At 43.5% G+C, this 19685-nt stretch overlaps 1 protein-coding gene across 6 annotated transcripts in view; it reads left to right on the forward strand.

Annotated features, from left to right (window-relative positions):
• LOC110532368 (msx2-interacting protein) overlaps nucleotides 1-19190 on the forward strand; it is a 42254-nt gene extending 23064 nt beyond the window's left edge. For 3 of the 6 annotated variants that reach the window (XM_021616211.2, XM_036988308.1, XM_021616216.2), the window contains 12 exons: nucleotides 1320-1480; nucleotides 6505-6720; nucleotides 6839-6990; nucleotides 7100-7225; nucleotides 7368-7481; nucleotides 7610-7723; nucleotides 7847-7947; nucleotides 8065-15895; nucleotides 16105-16440; nucleotides 16609-16803; nucleotides 16977-17135; nucleotides 17283-19190. In XM_021616211.2, coding sequence (XP_021471886.2) covers nucleotides 1320-1480; nucleotides 6505-6720; nucleotides 6839-6990; nucleotides 7100-7225; nucleotides 7368-7481; nucleotides 7610-7723; nucleotides 7847-7947; nucleotides 8065-15895; nucleotides 16105-16440; nucleotides 16609-16803; nucleotides 16977-17135; nucleotides 17283-17414 — 9637 coding nt within the window. In that variant the 3' untranslated portion in view covers nucleotides 17415-19190. The remainder of the gene's footprint in view (nucleotides 1-1319; nucleotides 1481-6504; nucleotides 6721-6838; nucleotides 6991-7099; nucleotides 7226-7367; nucleotides 7482-7609; nucleotides 7724-7846; nucleotides 7948-8064; nucleotides 15896-16104; nucleotides 16441-16608; nucleotides 16804-16976; nucleotides 17136-17282) is intronic. The other 3 variants (XM_021616213.2, XM_021616212.2, XM_021616214.2) reach the window with 3 other exon arrangements.
• The last annotated feature ends 495 nt before the right edge of the window (nucleotides 19191-19685 follow it).

Here is a 19685-nt window from a genome sequence, read left to right on the forward strand (position 1 = left end):
TATCCCGGTTGGATGATTCCCGGAAACAGGAGGGAATAAGCAGGATTTCTGGAAAACCAGGGTGTGCACTCAGCTGCACATGTGGTTTCAGGGAGAAATGCTACAGAGAATGTTTTGAGATGGCTGGTGCATTTTCTCACTGCCTACCTCTGTGTATGGGTGATAGCTCCCCCCCTCCGTGAGATCCAGTTGGAACTGGACATTTCTGGCCACTGCTGGCTCCCTGCCCACTCCCACAGGCCAGGCTCCATTAGCAGCACTTCCGGGAGTGTTTAAGAGAAGGAGGAGGAGCAGCAGGAAACAATTGACAGGGAGAAGGCTGGAAAATAGAGAAAGGAATATTGGGGTGTACTATTAAGGGGAAATTCAGAAAGTATTCACACTCCTAGACTTTTGTGTTCTAGCCCGATTTTGTTTTGTCATTGCCCTACACACGATACCCCATAATGTCAAAGTGGAGTTGTTTTTTGAATTTTATTCAAATTAATAAAAAATTAAAAGCTGAAATGTCTTGAGTCAGTAAGTATTCAACCCCTTTGCTATGGCAAGCCTAAACAAGTTCAGGAGTAAAAATGTGCTGAACAAGTCACATATTAAGTTGGATGGACTTTCTGTGTGCAATAATAACATGATTTTTGAATGACTAACTCATCTCTGTACCCCACACATTAGGTAAGGTCCCTCAGTTGAGCTGTGAATTTCAAACACTGATTTAACAGCACAAGCAGTCTTCTGTCCAAATTGCTCTCTATTTCCCCTATTGTAGTAGTTCTCTCCCAACCTTGGATGTCAGTCAAGGTGATTTCATTCAAATCCATATGGGCACGACCTGCTGAACATTTTGAGAAATTGGAACAATGGTGGCCAATATTTCAAGCCTTACTGCACTCGTGGGATAATTTGTATATTAACCTGTGAATGGTTATGCAGAATATTCTGCTTCAACATATGAATAGAAAAAAAACCTGTATCAAAACAGATTTCATTTCATGTTGATGAATTGGGCCGATGACAGTGCCACTGCAAGACAAATAATGCTATTCCATATCTTCATGTTAGTTTAACCTTCATTATTTCCAACCTCATACAGAAGGTTGTTTAAACAAACCTGATTGTTGAGTGTATAATGGATTGATGATGTTTACGATATACATCAGATCTGTGAGCTATATCAAAATCTTTTGTAATTGTTCAGACAAAAGTACACAATTTCTGAATTAGAGTTCTTTACAGAGATTTATTCCTCTTCTTATGTCTATGTGAGGTTCTGTGACATTATGTATGCTATTTTCCATTAAGCCTCTGTTCCTCTCTGACAGCAGTGATTCCAGCAGTAGTTCGAGTGATGACTCCCCAGCACGTTCAGTTCAGTCTGCTGCCGTCCCTGCACCTTCAGCTCTGGCTTTATCTGCCGTTGACAAGGATGAGCCTCGAAAAAGTTTTGGTGTCAAGGTTCAGAATCTTCCTGTGCGTTCTACAGGTGAGGATTTGACCCCTTTTCTGCTGTGTACAGTGCCTTGCGAAAGTATTTGGCCCCGTTGAACTTTGCGACCTTTTGCCACATTTCAGGCTTCAAATATAAAGATATAAAACTGTATTTTTTGTGAAGAATCAACAACAAGTGGGACACAATCATGAAGTGGAACGACATTTATTGGATATTTCAAACTTTTTTAACAAATCAAAAACTGAAAAATTGGGCGTGCAAAATTATTCAGCACTTTACTTTCAGTGCAGCAAACTCTCTCCAGAAGTTCAGTGAGGATCTCTGAATGATCCAATGTTGACCTAAATGACTAATGATGATAAATACAATCCACCTGTGTGTAATCAAGTCTCCGTATAAATGCACCTGCACTGTGATAGTCTCAGAGGTCCGTTAAAAGCGCAGAGAGCATCATGAAGAACAAGGAACACACCAGGCAGGTCCGAGATACTGTTGTGGAGAAGTTTAAAGCCGGATTTGGATACAAAAAGATTTCCCAAGCTTTAAACATCCCAAGGAGCACTGTGCAAGCGATAATATTGAAATGGAAGGAGTATCAGACCACTGCAAATCTACCAAGACCTGGCCGTCCCTCTAAACTTTCTGCTCATACAAGGAGAAGACTGATCAGAGATGCAGCCAAGAGGCCCATGATCACTCTGGATGAACTGCAGAGATCTACAGCTGAGGTGGGAGACTCTGTCCATAGGACAACAATCAGTCGTATATTGCACAAATCTGGCCTTTATGAAAGAGTGGCAAGAAAGCCATTTCTTAAAGATATCCATAAAAAGTGTAGTTTAAAGTTTGCCACAAGCCACCTGGGAGACACACCAAACATGTGGAAGAAGGTGCTCTGGTCAGATGAAACCAAAATTGAACTTTTTGGCAACAATGCAATACGTTATGTTTGGCGTAAAAGCAACACAGCTGAACACACCATCCCCACTGTCAAACATGGTGGTGGCAGCATCATGGGTTGGGCCTGCTTTTCTTCAGCAGGGACAGGGAAGATGGTTAAAATTGATGGGAAGATGGATGGAGCCAAATACAGGACCATTCTGGAAGAAAACCTGATGGAGTCTGCAAAAGACCTGAGACTGGGACGGAGATTTGTCTTCCAACAAGACAATGATCCAAAACATAAAGCAAAATCTACAATGGAATGGTTCAAAAATAAACATATCCAGGTGTTAGAATGGCCAAGTCAAAGTCCAGACCTGAATCCAATTGAGAATCTGTGGAAAGAACTGAAAACTGCTGTTCACAAATGCTCTCCATCCAACCTCACTGAGCTCGAGCTGTTTTGCAAGGAGGAATGGGAAAAAATGTCAGTCTCTCGATGTGCAAAACTGATAGAGACATACCCCAAGCGACTTACAGCTGTAATCGCAGCAAAAGGTGGCGCTACAAAGTATTAACTTAAGGTTGCTGAATAATTTTGCACGCCCAATTTTTCAGTTTTTGATTTGTTAAAAAAGTTTGAAATATCCAATAAATGTCGTTCCACTTCATGATTGTGTCCCACTTGTTGTTGATTCTTCACAAAAAAATACAGTTTTATATCTTTATGTTTGAAGCCTGAAATGTGGCAAAAGGTCGCAAAGTTCAAGGGGGCCGAATACTTTCGCAAGGCACTGTATATACCATACATTGTCTAGTCTAGACTACAGGGTCAATATACTGTTAGGTTTGGGCAATAATTACGTTTGTTGAGTTAATGACATTGTTGTTGAGGCTCTTTGTACTGCAGATATGAATTAGTCACTATGTACAGTGTATTTGTAAAATATTCAGACCCTTTGACATTTTCCACGTTTGTTGTTACGTTACAGCCTTATTCTAAAATGGATTAATAGTTTTTTCCCTCATCAAGCTACATACAATACCTCATAATGACGAAGAAAAAACAGTTGAGACATTTTGCAAATGTATTAAAAAATATATATATTACATTTACATAAGTATTCAGACCCTTTACTCAGTACTTTGATGAAGCGCCTTTGGCAGCGATTACAACCTTGAGTCTTCTTGGGTATGATGCTACAAGCTTGGCACACCTGTATTTGGGAAGTTTCTCTGTAGATCCTCTCAAGCTCTGTCAGGTTGGATGTGGAGCGTCACTGCCCAGCTATTTTCAGGTCTCTCCAGAGATGTTGGATCAGGTTCAAGTCCAGGCTCTGGCTGGGCCACTCAAGGACATTCCGAGAAGCCACTCCTGTATTGTCTTGGCTGTGTGCTTAGGGTCGTTGTCCTGTTGGAAGGTGAACCTTCGCTCCAGTCTGAGATCCTGAGCGCTCTGGAGCAGGTTTTAATCAAGGATCTCTCTGTACTTTGCTCTGTTCATCTTTCCCTCGATCCTAACTAGTCTCCCACTCCCTGCTGCTAAAAACATCCCCACAGCATGATGCTGCCACCACCATGCTTCACCCTAGGGATGGTGCCAGGTTTCCTCCAGATATGACGCTTGGCATTCAGGCCAAAGAGTTCAATCTTGGTTTCATCAGACCAGAGAATCTTGTTTCTCATGGTCTGAGAGTCTTTATGTGCCTTTTGGCAAACTCCAAATGGGCTGTCATGTGCCTTTTACTGAGGAGTGGCTTACGTCTGGCCACTCTACAATAAAGGCCTGCTGCAGAGATGGTTGTCCTTCTGGAAGGTTCTCCCATCTCCAAAGAAGAACTATAGAGCTCTGTCAGAGTGACTATTGGGTTCTTGGTCACCTCCCTGACCTAAGCACATCTCCCCACATTGCTCAGTTTGGCCGGGCGGCCAGCTCTAGGAAGAGTCTTGGTGGTTCCAAACTTCCTCCCTTTAAGAATGATGGAGGCCATTGTCTTCTTGGGGACCTTCAATGCTGCAGAATTTTTTTGGTACCCTTCCCCAGATCTGTGCCTTGACACAATCCTGTCTCAGGGGAACTAAGAACAATTGCTTTGACCTCATGGCTTGGTTTTTGCTCTGACATGCACTGTCAACTGTGGGACCTTACATAGACAGGTGTGTGCTTTTCCAAATAATGTCCAGTCAATTGAATTTACCACAGGTGGGCTCCAATCAAGTTGTAGAAACATCTCAAGGATGATCAAAGGATACCGGATGCACCGGAGCTCAATTTTGGGTCTCATATCAATGGATCTGAATACTTCCAGTTGAAGTGGGAAGTTTACTTACATTTAGGTTGGAGTCATTAAAACTTGTTTTTCAACCACTCCACACATTTCTTGATAACAAACTATAGTTTTGGCAAGTTGGTTAGGACATCTACTTTGTGCATGACGCAAGTAATTTTTCCAACAATTGTTTACAGACAGATTATTTCACTGTTTCACAATTCCAGTGGGCCAGAAATGTACATACATTAAGTTGACTGTGCCTTTAAACAGCTTGGAAAATTCCAGAAAATGTAATGGCTTTAGAAGCTTCTGATAGGCTAATTGACATAATTTGAGTCAATTGGAGGTGTACCTATGGATGTATTTCAAGGCCTACCTTCAAACTCAGTGCCTCTTTGCTTGAAAAATCACAAGAAAATCAAAAGAAATCAGCCAAGACCTCAGAAAATAAATTGTAGACCTCCACAAGTCTGGTTCATTTTTGGGAGCAATTTCCAAATGCCTGAAGGTACCACATTCATCTGTACAAACAATAGTACGCAAGTATAAACACTATGGGACCACGCAGCCGTCATACCGCTCAGGAAGGAGACGCATTCTGTCTCCTAGAAATTAACTTACTTTGGTATGAAAAGTGCAAATCAATCCCAGAACAACAGCAACGGACCTTGCAAAGATGCTGGAGGAAACAGTTACAAAAGTATCTATATCCACAGTAAAATGAGTCCTATATCGACATAACATAAAAGGCCGCTCAGCAAGGAAGAAGCCACTGCTCCAAAACCTCCATAAAAAAGCCAAACTACGGTTTGCACATGGGGACAAAGATCGTACTTTTTGGAGAAATGTCATCTGGTCTGATGAAACAAAAATAGAACTGTTTGGCCATAATGTTTGGAGGAAAAAGGGGGATGCTTGCAAGCTGAAGAACACCATCCCAACCATGAAGCACGGGGGTGGCAGCATCATGTTGTGGGGGTGCATTGCTGCAGGAGGGACTGGTGCACTTCACAAAATAGATGGCATCATAAAGAGGAAAATTATGTGGATATATTGAAGCAACATCTCAAGACATCAGTCAGGAAGTTAAAGCTTGGTTGCAAATGGGTCTTCCAAATGGACAATGACCCCAAGCAAACTTCCAAAGTTGTGGCAAAAGGGCAACAAAAAAGACAACAAAGTCAAGGGATTGGAGTGACCATCACAAATCCCTGACCGCAATCCTATAGAACATTTTTGGGCAGAACTGAAAAAGCGTGTGCGAGCAAGGAGGCCTACAAACCTGACTCAGTTACTTACACAAGCTCTATCAGGAGGAATGGACCAAAATTCACCCAACTTATTGTGAGAAGCTTGTGGAAGGCTACCCAAAATGTTTGACCCAAGTTGATCAATTTAAAGGCAATACTACCAAATACTAATTGAGCGCATGTAAACTTCTGACCCACTGGGAATGTGATGAAATTAATAAAAGCTGAAATAAATCTTCTCTCTACTATTATTCTGACATTTCACATTCTTAAATGTAAGTGGTGATCCTGACTGACCTAAGACAGGGAATTTTTACTAGGATTAAATGTCAGGAATTGTGAAAAACTGAGTTTAAATGTAATTGGCTAAGGTGTATGTAAACATCCGACTTCAACTGTATGTAAATAAAAAATGTTTGTTATATATATTCTTTAAACATTTGCAGAAATGTCTTAAAACTTGTTTTCACTTTCTCATTATGAGGTATTGTGTGTAGATTGATGATAACAAATGTTTGAATCCATTTTAGAATAAGGCTGTAACGTAACAAAATGTGGAAAAAGTGAAGGGGTCTGAATACTTTCCGAGTGCACTGTATGCACCTGAAAGTATTTAGTCAAGCTTTTATATGGTCTTTTTTCCCTCTTTCAGATACAAGTCTGAAGGATGGCCTGTTCCATGAGTTCAAGAAGTATGGGAAGGTGACTTCTGTGCAAATCCATGGAGCTTTAGAGGAGCGCTATGGACTTGTGTTCTTTCGCCAGCAAGAGGACCAGGAGAAGGCCCTTGGCGCATCAAAGGGGAAGCTGTTTTTTGGCATGCAAATTGAGGTCATCATCTGGAATGGCCCTGGTGCGTCCACAACTGGTATATAAAGTGGCTTGAGTTTTTCCTAACCACTTAACCTGACCAGGAAAATATCTGTGCTCTACCTTTTTAAACATGATTTATACAGGTTTATGAAAACATGAATTTCTCTTTTTAGAGACTGAAAGCGAGAATGAGTACCGGCCTCTGGATGAGAGGATAGACGAATTTCACCCCAAAGCCACACGAACTCTGTTTATTGGCAACCTGGAAAAGACCACCAGCTACCATGACCTTCTCAATATCTTTCAGCGTTTTGGGGAGATAGTGGTATGTAAAATACATTCTGCATGTTGCAGAGGAGATTTTGTGAGGAGGAATTGCCTAATTCAACACTGCCTCTATAAATTTAATGTTGCCTTCCTTTCCATTCACATAGGATATTGACATCAAGAAAGTTAATGGTGCCCCTCAGTATGCCTTTCTACAGTACTGTGACATTGGCAGTGTTTGTAAGGCCATAACGAAGATGGATGGAGAGTACCTCTGCAACAATAGGCTAAAGGTGAGGACAGCATTATAACTCTCATTTTACACAAAACACTTATTCTGAATGTACAACTGAGATTTTAGTTGTTGATAGTAGTGACAGGAGTATTGCCAACAGGATAATATTGTTGATATGTTATTTATCCCTATTTTTACAGCTGGGATTTGGAAAAAGCATGCCCACAACTTGTGTTTGGTTGGATGGTTTAGCCTCCAACATCACAGAGCAGTATCTCACTCGTCATTTCTGTCGTTATGGACATGTTGTCAAGGTAAGCCTGCTGCTTATTCCTGTTTAAGCCATTTTCTCATGACACATTTCATTTCATTCCACATGTTATCTAAAGGATCATATAGTTTTACCAAATTTATGTCATTCTTCTCTCCCCTCCCACCACAGGTTGTATTTGACAGACCCAAAGGAATGGCCCTTATCCTGTATAAAAACATTGAATATGCACAGGCCGCTGTCAAAGAGACCAAGGGTTGGAAGATTGGTGGCAACAAAATTAAGGTCAGCAGAAAAAACATATTTTGAACTAGAATGCCTGTCGTTGGGGGGAATAGGCCAGATGATTGAAGACCATAGTCCAAACAATAATTGTTGTCCGCCTTATCAATTTCCATGTGTTTGCAGGTGGACTTTGCCAATCAGGAAAGTCAGATGGCTTTCTATCGCTCAATGCAGGCATCTGGGCAGGACATTCGCGACTTCTATGAAATCCTATCTGAAGGAAGGTTTGTATAATTTAGCTCTAGTTTTCTATTGTCACAGATCCCCCATTTGAAAAATAATGATATAAATGATATATAAATAATGATTTTGGTTCCTGTGTATATTTTTGTGTTTTTCAGTGATGAACGCAGGCCTCAATATGAGTTTGCAATTGAACGGCCATTCTTTGACAACAATGTGCGAACACCTGGAGGAGCCTTAATAGAAGACCCCCGTCGCAAGTTACCTGCCAGGAGCCGCGAGTCCTACACTGAATGGGACCCATACCAGGGAGATTTCTATGACCCACGTTACTTTGATGACCCGCGTGAATACAGAGATCACAGAGACCCCTATGAGCAGGACATCCGCAAATACAGTTACTTGCAGAGGGAGCGTGAGAGGGAGCGCTTTGAAACAGACCGTGAACGTGACCATGGGCGGAGGACAATTGAACACAGCCAGAGCCCTTCTCACCCTAATCGCCCTGTCAGTCCTACAGTGTCCCCCTCTCTCTCTGAGCGTCTACCAAGTGACTCTGATCGCCGCATTTGCTGTAGATCCTCAGAGCAAAGTGGCAGCTGCAGTTCACTCTCACCTCCAAGATTTGACAAGCCTGACAAGGAACACCCTGACCAGTATAATAAGAGTGATAAGCCAGAGAAGGAGAGATCTTTTGAAGTTGAACGTGGTATTGGCGGTGAAAAGGAAAGGCGGGCCGGGTGCAAGGAGAAGGGTGAAAAGGAGAAAGGCGAAAAGCTGAGGAAATTTAAGTTGCTATCTCCCAGTATTCCATCGCCTAAGACGGACCCTGAACTTGAAAGAGAAGGTAGTCCAGGCCTTCGAACCAAAGTCAGCAAGTTTCCTCCTAAGGAAAAAGAAGGCTCGGGCAAAGGACAGCTAGACCTACCACCTTGTGTGGTGCAGCTAACGCGTGTGAAGGAGAAGGAAGGAAAATCGCTTGGTCATGCTGTCCTAGAAAAACAAAAACATGGGAATGACAGTATTCGGCTTGAACCACCCTCAAGTGACCAGAACAGTCCTCCCTTTCACATAAAGCCTCAAAAAGGAGATATAATCAAGCATAGAAAGGTGCCCAAAGACAAAAACATGGCAAGACTGGTTGAAGTTGTAGAAAATGATGTTAAAATGAAAGCCAAAATACATATGAAAGCTGGCCCTGGGTTTGATGGATCTAACTCTTTAGATGTTGACCGTCTAGCTGCACGAAAGAGGCGTTTTGAAGAATCGATGCTGAAGACCGATCGACTGAAGAGGGCCAGTCAGGAAGAGGAAGAGTGTGGTAGATTGGGACTCAGGAAGCCAGCTGAGGAGGAGAATGAGGGTGACAAGAGCCTATTGCAAATAGGGGTTCATAAAAAAGAGCATTGCAAGGCTAAATCTGAGAGACTTGTTACTGTTTTCAGTCCTAAAGATAAACAAGAGTCTGATATTGTCTCCATGGGAATGGGCCTTGGACTCAGTTTGGAACTTCAGTCACGACTTGGAGAGCCAACAGAAGATGAATCTAATCCATTAGACCCACCCTGTCTGAAAATTGAGTTTTGGGGATCAAAAATCCAGAGGAGTTCAAGTCTCATGAAAATCTCTGATGATGGGAGTCTTGACCAAGACGCATTCAAGGTACAGCCGCAAGAAGACAATGGTGGGCAGGGTGTAGGACTATACAAAAGCAGAGGGGAGACTGAGGAACGACTTGAGTCTGACATTGACCACTCTCAGAGCTGCCAAAAACAAATGGACCAGAGCCAATGGCTTTGGCAGAAGATAGAAGAGCCTGACAAATCAGATAAAACCGAAAGCCCACAAGGCAGCAACACAGAGGACTTTGAACGTTGCAGTCTGTTGCATGAGGTAGGAAAATCACGTCAAGATGTCACACATGATTCTCCATCTAACAAACGTAAGAAATCTGATAGTTTTAACTTTGACTTGCTAAGTGCTAAGAGAGAACGACACTACAGGTCTTCCCAGGAATTAAATGAAGACCTTTGCCGGAGTGTCACAGCCTTTTCTGGCTCTGGTCACTTTTCCTCAAATGAAGTGTATGCTTCCCAGTTATCACAATCAGTTACCAATAAAGAGACTAAAGACTCTCCTAAAAAAGAGGACAAAGTCTACTCGCATGTAGATTCATTGAAATACAGCTTGGACGTGACACCCAATAGTCTCAGTTCCCCGAACACAGAATTTCCTAAGTCTAAGACAGCATTGCTTGGGTGTGATGAGGAGCTACTTCAACGATGGGAGAGCGGAATCAAATCTGACTTCCTCAGAATGGACATGACCTTCCCCAGTAGCATTGTGAAACGTGAAAGCATTCGCAAACGTCTTGTGCGTGAACTAGAGCCTGGAGAAGTACAGTCAGATTCAGATCATGATGGGGAGAACAAAAACCACTCCACTAAGCCCAACACTTCACTGTCCTCTATCCTCAGGGAACGTGAAGAAAGGTTGACAGACCTGAATTTCTCAGGCTCCCTGGAGAAGAATAAGTTTTATTCTTTTGCATTAGACAAGACTATAACTCCAGACACAAAAGCACTTCTTGAGCGAGCCAAGTCATTGTCTTCCTCAAGGGAGGATAATTGGTCCTTTCTTGACAGAGACTCTTGCTTTGCAAGTCTTCACAGTAGATCAGACAAAGAAAAGGCAGAGTCTGCACCACGACCTATCCCGTCTTGGTACATGAAGAAGAAGAAGATTCATACTGACTCTGAAGGTAAACTGGATGCCAAAAAGGAGGACCCCAAAGCAGAGGATCAGCAACGGCAGGAGCTGTTTGCCTCTCGTTTTCTTCATAGTTCAATCTTTGAGCAAGATTCACGGCGATTGCAACATCTTGAGCGCAAAGATCCAGATCCTAAGTCGGGATTTGGTAGACATCTTTCCAAACACGATTCTGTCGAAGGACAACCTGAGCCAGGAGGAGTGGACCTTCAAGAGCCCATAGTGCTTTTTCATAGCCGCTTTCTAGAGCTTCAACAACGGAAGGAGACCTCAAGGGACCACTTTCCACCAGAAATTGAAAACGTTGATGTGGTTGATAAGAGTGAAGGAGAAGTTCAGAATGAACAACAAGAAGGGTCTTCCAAAGTTTCAGAGTTCATGCAGAAGGCTGATATTAAATCAGTCGGCTCTTCTCTCATCCTACCAATTTCATTGTTTCTTCCTTCACCCAGAGAGATATTGCCACAGCAGGAGAAAGAGGCTGTTTTAACTTCCTCATCTGAACAGACTGTCTCACCGATTAAAGAGGAAAAAGTGGAACATAATCGTGATTTGTCCCCACCCCAATCTCCTCCACTAGTAGAGATCCAACCACCATCCTCGATTTTAATCACACCCCTACGGTCTGTTCTTTCAGAGGCTGAGGTTAAAGTTGAACCTAGAGAGGAACTATGTGAACCCAAAGTTACAACTGAGAGCAATATTACAGTGGATCATGCGTCTTTCTTTGATGATAAGCTTCCCACTCCTGGTGCCTCATTAAGTTGTTTTGATGTAGAGGCTGCCGAATTCCCTTGCTCTGCTTCCCCTAAGATTGAAGAGAATATGAACATGGTAAAGATGGAGGTCCAACCACGGAAACCAGATTCTAAGGACTTTGATACACCTCAGAAATCTGAAGCTTCCCATGAGGTTCACATGCTAGTTTCAGAGGCTGAAATTAAACCAGCAAAGCCAATTTGCAAACAACCCAAGAGTAAAAGGGCTAAGCCAAATGTGTCCGAAACACAAATCCTGAAGCCCCCCAAAACAGTTGTCTCTGAGAAACCAGTTACCCGAAAGAGTGAGCGAATTGACAGAGAGAAATTGAAAAGGTCTTCATCTCCACGAGGAGAAATATCATCAGAGCCTATAACCAAGTCACCAGTTCATGTCCTTGACCCTGAGAATGAATCAAGCCTATTCCTCGGAAGGACTAGACGCCGAAATGTTCGGTCTGTTTATGCCACACCATCTGAAGGGGAGGCCCAGCCACCAGGTAAAGAGGTGGTGGAGTATTCTCGCGCCACACGTAAACGTGGTGTTGACAAAGAACCAGTGCAGCAGCTGCAGCAGGACACATTGAACACATCTACTAACACAAGGCGAGGTCGCCCATCCAAGTCACGCAGGCGAGGGGAAGATGTGTCACCAGTAAAAGGAGACACACAGAAAGCAACCGAGGAAGACATTGATATCAAAGAGCCTGTGAACACTGGAGAGGGTTTAAGAATGTCTGAGGGGTGGCATTCACCCCGTATGCAGAAAGTGCAGACCGCTCAAGTGTCTTCACCTACTGGAACCTCTGTTGGCAGGAGAGCAAGTAGAGTAGACAAACAATCTGAGAGTGCAACATCAACAGGAGCGAAGTCGGGTGATAATAATGAAGAGCCTGAGCCCAAAATAAAAGATGAGTCTGCAGAAGCAGGGACATTATTAGAGGAAGCAAAGCAATGCTTACCAACACAAAAATACAAAGATCTAACTAATCAAATTGCAAAAAAGTTATCTGAAGGGGACATTGAGAGGATAGAATCTACCCATGTAGAGAAAAGACAACAATCTGAAAAGAGTGGGAAAGTAAAAGCACCAAGGTTGACACAAAATGCCAAATTGGTGACAGAGGATAAATCGCATTGCTTGAGAAACTTTGAGATTCGTGTAAGCGTAGATGATGTGAAAGGGTTGCTTTGCTCTGGGGAGGATGAGTCTGAATCTTTTGAGACCACTGTTAAAAAGGCCAAACCAGGAACACCAGATAAAGAAGAAACAAGGACTCAGTATCTGAAAGAAGCAGCAGAACTCAGCCCAGAGGAAAAGGAAGTTCTATTAGACCCTGAACCACCGGTGGACCCAGCAGCCACTCTTTTGGCACGTCAGATGGAACTGGAACGGGCAGTGGAGAATATTGCCAAACTTACAGTTGAGAAACCTATTCAACCCTATAAGGAACCACCTGCAGAGCCGCGTACCCTACTGCCCCCTGTCACTGTAGAAATGGAGGGGGAGAAGTCTGCTAATCCTGCCAGTGAAACCGAACTGGCTGCTGCCATTGATTCCATTACTGCTGAAGACATACCTACTGATACAGATGGGTTCACAGCTCCTCCCACTTACACTGCACTTGTTCCTACCCCAGAGCCCCTGGTCTCCCCCTCTGCCGATTATGTTTTGGAACCAGAAAAACACGTTATTGACCCAGACCCAGAGATGGGAGTTCTGATTCCCAGTGTCAAGCCCTTGATGCCAGATGCTAAAGCCTCTGAATCATCTGTTTCTGGGGCCTCTGCCCAAGATGATTCCCCTTCACCAGAAACACCCAAGAAAACAGGGAAAGCAGTCAGAGCTAAGACTCCAAAGAGGTCCAGGGGACGAAAGGCTTGTATCAACAGGAAGGGAGAGACTGCTGAAGATGTACCAGAAGCTGAGACCTCCCCTATCAAGCCAACAGAGTCCATTCCTGAAGACATGGAAATAATCAACTCTAAGGCAGCTACTGCTACAGCAACAGTGGATGTCACATGCACCATGACTGTGGACACCCCTAAGGAGGCAGAACAACCTGCTGTGGAACAACCCGTACCTGAAGAATCTGCCTTTCACGCTAGCACCAAGAGTCCTCCTCATTTCAAAAAGTTACAACTATCAGCAGTAGCCCCTGCTCTTTCTTCATCCCTTGCGCTCAAACCATATCCAACCCAATTGAATGTCCCTCCACCCCACCCCGGCACAATGCCTGTTTCACCAGACTGGCTTCCCAGATCTGAAGAAAGTAGAATTCATGCTACTCCTGCAATTCAAGTTAATGTAGTCACTCCCTCTGCACAAGCAGTAACTGCACTTGGGAACCAGTCAGCAAATCCACCCATGCCTCCTGATACTAAGGCATCGGATATTGACCCTAGCTCCAGCACTCTAAGAAAGATCCTCATGGAGCCCAAATATGTATCAGCATCAAACAGCAATGCCATCCCTACTACAGTCTTAACGACAACGCTGACAGACATTCGCATGTCAGAGAATGAGAACTCGTCTGACACAATGACCGCTTGGAACAAGCATCTTAAAGACAGAACCTCGCCTTTGATACCACATCCCACTTTTCAAAAACCTTCCCCGCTCACAGAGACCCAGCAGAACTTTGGAGAGAAGATAGTCCATTCAGTAATTTCTTCGCCTACTACCTCTGTCATCAGCCGGATTCCAATGCCCTATGATACTGAGGAAGCACCTCGAATCTCCCTAAGTAACCGTAATGCTGGCCTATCTTTACCCAAACAGAAATTCGGATCAAGTATGAATGAGAACAATCGTTACCATGGAGTGGATGCGGCAGAGGATTTGAACAGCAGAGGATGGTCGGTAGTTGAGAGCACACCCTACAACACAGACTCCAGTCCTGGCCTCAGGGTGAATACATCACAGGGTGTGGTAGTACTAAGTTACTCAGGGCAAAAAACAGAGGGACCTCAACGGATCAGCGCCAAAATTAGCCAGATCCCACCAGCCAGTGCAGTTGACATAGAGTTCCAGCAGTCTGTCTCTAAATCTCAGATTAAGCAAGAACCGCTTACTCCATCCCAGCCTTCCACCCCCAAGGGACCCCTGACACCCACAGGGTACGGACACCCTGGGGTACTCTTAACTGGCCAGTCATACAATTTTCAGCCTGTCATCTCCACTATTAAGCAGGAGAGTCCTGGTTCTGACAAGTCAGAGTCGTCATATCACACTGGACTTCAGGGTAGCACAGTAATGATGATTCAACCAAAGATGGTTCAACAACCGGTTACAAGTCCTCAAGTATTGATGTACAAGAAAGGGCTTGGAGTAGAATCTATACCAATGCTGGCGGATATGGCAAAGGCACACCAGACATCCAACCTCAGTCCAATCATGAATCCACATCACCCATCTTTGACTGGAAACCGTATGAGTCCTAGTCCCAGTACCCCAACTGATCAGTCAGTCCCACACCTCAAGCAAGAGCCCTACTCCCCTCGAACAACAGGCCACTCACCTTTTGCCAAAGTTTGCCCTCCCAGCAACTCAATGTCCCCCCATGGCAGCTCTATGGTTTTGCATCCTGGTATGCCTGAGATGTCTCTGTACATCTCCAGTATGCACCACCCCCACCCAGAGCAGTCTGTTATCATGACCCCAGTGTCGCATAGCGTCACCCAGTCAGTGTCTATGGGTCGCCTCTCTCACGGTGAGGTCAGGATGAACACCCCACACCTTTCTGGAATGAATTACGGAAGACGGACGGATTTCCTACCATCTTCCCACACTGGGCCCCCTCAACGCTCCAACATGCCAGCCGTGATCAGAGACATGGTGGTGCAGTCCCACGTGGGCCCCACTCGGGGAGCCTCAGACTGCAGCGTCGAGGAGGACATAAGGCACTACCACCAGGGGCTGTGCAGATCCTCTACACCCCAGCTCCAATCAGATGTGATGATGATGCAGGCAGAGAAACGGAGAGGGCTGCATCACGCAGGTCTATGTCTGGACCAGTACAGCATGGCCTCCCGAGACATCAGAGACATACGGGACATGCGCATCCTGATGCACCATCAGCTAGGAGAGCACACCATCGCAGAGGGACGTCAGTCACGAACTCCTGAGGCAAGAGCAACCTCAATTACCAACATCTCTGCTGCTTCCAATAGTCCCTTGGTTGGAAAAGGCATGACACAGATGGGGAAGGAGACTCCCAAACCATTGGAAGCAAATATGTCTCACCCACCTCATACCGAGAGCAGCAGGATCATGGGGGTCCATTCATCCGTCCCTGTTATGGTGTCTCCTCATCATCATCCTCAAGGGGTTCAGCTGATTCATCCAGGCGGCGCTGGCTCCTTCCCAGTGTACAGGGATATGCGGGGCTTCCACTCCCAGTTTTCCAGTCACTCTTCGATGGGATTTAACCTGGCTTCCCGCGGCATCACACCTTCCCAGGTCAGAGAACAATGCATTCATGCTTACATTTAGTTCATTAGTTTTAAAGCTTTCATCTGTTCAGTGTTTTTGCCAAAGTGTTTTCAGTTAGGATTGACTTTTACTATTACATTGTTTCTCTCCTACATGATTACTTCTATGCATGCAGCACTGTAGTCCTATTTGTTACTTATGTTTCTAAACATCTAGTTTTTTATTTGTTTCCTCAGGATGCTGATCTCAGCCACAGGGGAATGCTGTCTCAGTCACTATCTGCTGGGTCACTTGGTGGAGGATGTGAAACCAAATCGGACAACTCCCACCTCCGTCACACAACCTCCATGGACCTATCCCACATGCCCCGGATACAGAGGGACACCATTTCACCCTCTTATACATCTCCCATGGCTCTCTCCCACAAGCAAGAGCTAGTTCTGCAGAAGGGCCCACCAGTCTTCATGTCGAGCCCTCCAGCAGCACCCCTCTCAAGTTCCTCGGAGTTGCGCCCTGAGGGTAAACTGGGGCACTCAGGATACCGGTCCGTCGATATGGTGCAGCTTTTAACGGTAATGAGGCTGATCATGGGAATTAGAACAATTACTAGAGGGGCAATACTGAAGACATTCAGTCGTCATTTGTAAGATTAGAATAATAATCAGTTTACGTAATATTGCTTGTTCTTAAGATTTAACCTATTTATCTGACCTGTCTTTGCTCTACTTTTGTTTGTGCAGACATACCCCATAGTGTGGCAAGGCCTGCTGGCACTGAAGAGTGACTCAGTTGCCGTGCAGCTCCACTTTGTCTCTGGCAACAATGTGCTGGCTCACCACTCACTGCCGCCCCTGGAGGGAGGTGCCCCACTCCGCATTGCACAGAGGATGAGACTGGAAGCGTCCCAGCTGGAGGGCGTGGCTCGCAGGATGATGGTGAGATGCTAGCTGTTCGCCATTAAAACAATGCATTTTTATCACGATTCTTAGGACGCTCATTGGTGATGTTTTCTTTTCAGGCAGCTAGTTCTCATTACAACTGTGAATGTAAACATGCTTAATATTTCAGTAGAAAAGCTCAACCGATTTGATTGGGTTGTTGTTTACAGGTGGAGAATGACTACTGCCTCTTGCTAGCTCTGCCATGTGGACGAGATCAGGAGGACGTTCACAGCCAGACCCTTCTCTTGAAAGGAGGCTTCATCACCTACCTACAGAAAAAACAGGCAGCTGGGATCATCAACGTCCCCAACCCCGGCTCTAATCAGGTATGTTGTGCATTGACTGTTATGCCATGTAAGCATCCATTTTCAAACAGACCTGTTCCTTTCTGTATTCAAGTAAACATTAGTTGGAGATGGCAGTATGCTACTGAACTGACTTCAAACCATGTGTTTTGTCTATTCCTTCCCCAGCCGGCATATGTGGTGCAGATTTTCCCACCGTGTGAGTTCTCAGAGAGCCATCTGTGCCGGCTTGCCCCCGACCTTCTCAACAGTATCTCCAGCATCTCCCCTCACCTCATGATTGTCATTGCCTCCGTGTAATACCTCTCCATAAAAAAACTCAATTTTCTTGAACCCACCAGAACCAAGCCAACACCAGCCTTTTAGGACTTTCATCCAGTTTAGAAAACTGGAAATGCCTCAGTTTGGATGGGTTTAACCATTTTTTGTTTTTAAAATATGTTTTTCTCTTCACCGAGTCCTTAAATCATCCTACGACCTCTGATTCCACAAATCTCTGCCTTTACTGAGAGCATACGGAAGGGTGGATTAGGAGTTTTGATGATCAATTCTATGATCATCCATTTCGCTTTTGCCATTGTTGAAGGTTAACTGGATTGCGTCTTGATTTTCTAAGTATTGAAGGGGACAAGGGAACTAAATTAGAAGGATGGCTAAGGGATGTTTTTACTCTTATCTAAATAATGTTAGATCTTTTATTTTTTTTGCAGAATGACTGGTCGGAATTGTTTTCTATGTTGAGAAAACAAAATCAATAAGTAAATAAAAAACATGATATTTTTACAGATTGAGAAAAAAAGGACACATATAATAGACATGCTCCAGTGACCAATCTTTTGTACTGCTTTTATTCTTCTACCATCTGCCAATTTAATCTACTTCATTTCCAGTCAGCTTTCCTCAATGTTCCCCAGGAAGCTATATGGGAACTTTGAGTTGTACATGCCTCAACATGGGACTAAATATATATTTAAAGAATATAGAATTTTTTTTGCCTCCTTTTCAAGTCTAATGTTTAAAGAATAAAAAGATTTAGGGAGACCAAGTGGATTACATGACAGATTATCACTTTTAAAATGTTAGGGAGGGGGGTGGCAACTGACAAGGACCCCAACAAAACTCAGTTCAGTGACATTTATGAACCCTTGTTTTTAGAATTGATTATGTGCCAAAATGTATTTTTCAAAGGAAAAATCACCACAATGTATCTAAATAATCTGAACCTATTTTCATACTTGAATTTGTATTCGTCACTCAGATCTACTGTAATAGCCTCTGTTTTTGATTATATTTTCTTCATCAGCCCAACCTGTTACAGCCTACTGCTACTCCATTGTGAAATCATGTCCTCATTTCCATTGACTACCATTAACAGTTCTATTTGATGTTGAATTGTGGATACAGTTTAGCAAACTAGTAAGCATAGTCCTTCTCTCTCCTTGTGTCCTCCACTGCCCCCTACTGTTCCCCTGAAAATACTCCTGGATACCAATATGTGTTCCCAAAGTCAAAAAGCAAATTACTAAATGACAGCTGTAGCATGCTTAACTTGAAGAAGTAAAGGGGAAACCAATCCATGAGGCAACAAATGTGACTTAAACTTTAAACAATGCCAGGAATGGATGTGTAAACTGTCCATCTCTCTTTCCTTTCTCTGAACTAGTGTCTCCCTGAGCCAATGCTGTAAATACTCATGTTCCCAATCTGTGCTCTTGTGTACTTTCCCGTATTACTGTCTCCGTTCAGTGTCCTCATATTTTGATTTGTGTGACGAAACAAGGCAGTCTGAAAGAGACTCAGCTAGTTGTGAACCGATGTAGAAAGTAAACCATGATTCTCAGTTTTTGTGCTGTAAATATTTAAATTACTGCAGGCTGAATACTCTCATGGTAATGTTGAAGGCACTTAATTTTGATATACAAATGACAACTAAATACAACAAAAAAATCTTAAACTGTCTTTTGATCAAATCTTATTTCATAATTAGTGTATTTTGCTGTTCCTCTATGAGGACATTTTAAACTGTAAAATGGTTGTTTAACATACTTACAGATCATTAAATGGTCTGTCACTCTCGATTGGCGTTTTCTTGATTGTGTCAGTTGTCTTGGTATGGCTTGTTCCACTATAGATACATTACTGTATGATAATATAATGCCAACAGTTTATCATAATGTTATTACTATATGTTGCAGTGCACCTTGAAGTCACAAGATGTCAGCATAGGCATTTTGCACGTGTCTGTAGCCTAAAGCCTACCATGGCCATTTTATGTTTTGAGTCCTGTATCTGCACTCGTAGTTCACAATCCAAGTTTATGTGGGCAAATACCTCTCATAAATTCGTTTTTTAAGAACTGTCACAAATGTATACACAAGGCAACTGCCGTAACAAAATCAACAGTACATGCATAGGAGAGAGCGTAGAGAAGTTGAATTCTTAGTCTTGCAAGTCAGACATTTGTATCTGATAATCTGTAGCCATATTTTGAATTTCTGTGAAGCAGTTTGAAGATTAGTGACTGAAAAATGTCTAAATTGGGAATCGGCACAAGGGAAGGGCAGTTAAAGT

The sequence above is a fragment of the Oncorhynchus mykiss genome, chromosome 9 (genome assembly GCF_013265735.2).
Source record: "Oncorhynchus mykiss isolate Arlee chromosome 9, USDA_OmykA_1.1, whole genome shotgun sequence".
Taxonomy (NCBI): Eukaryota; Metazoa; Chordata; class Actinopteri; order Salmoniformes; family Salmonidae; genus Oncorhynchus; species Oncorhynchus mykiss.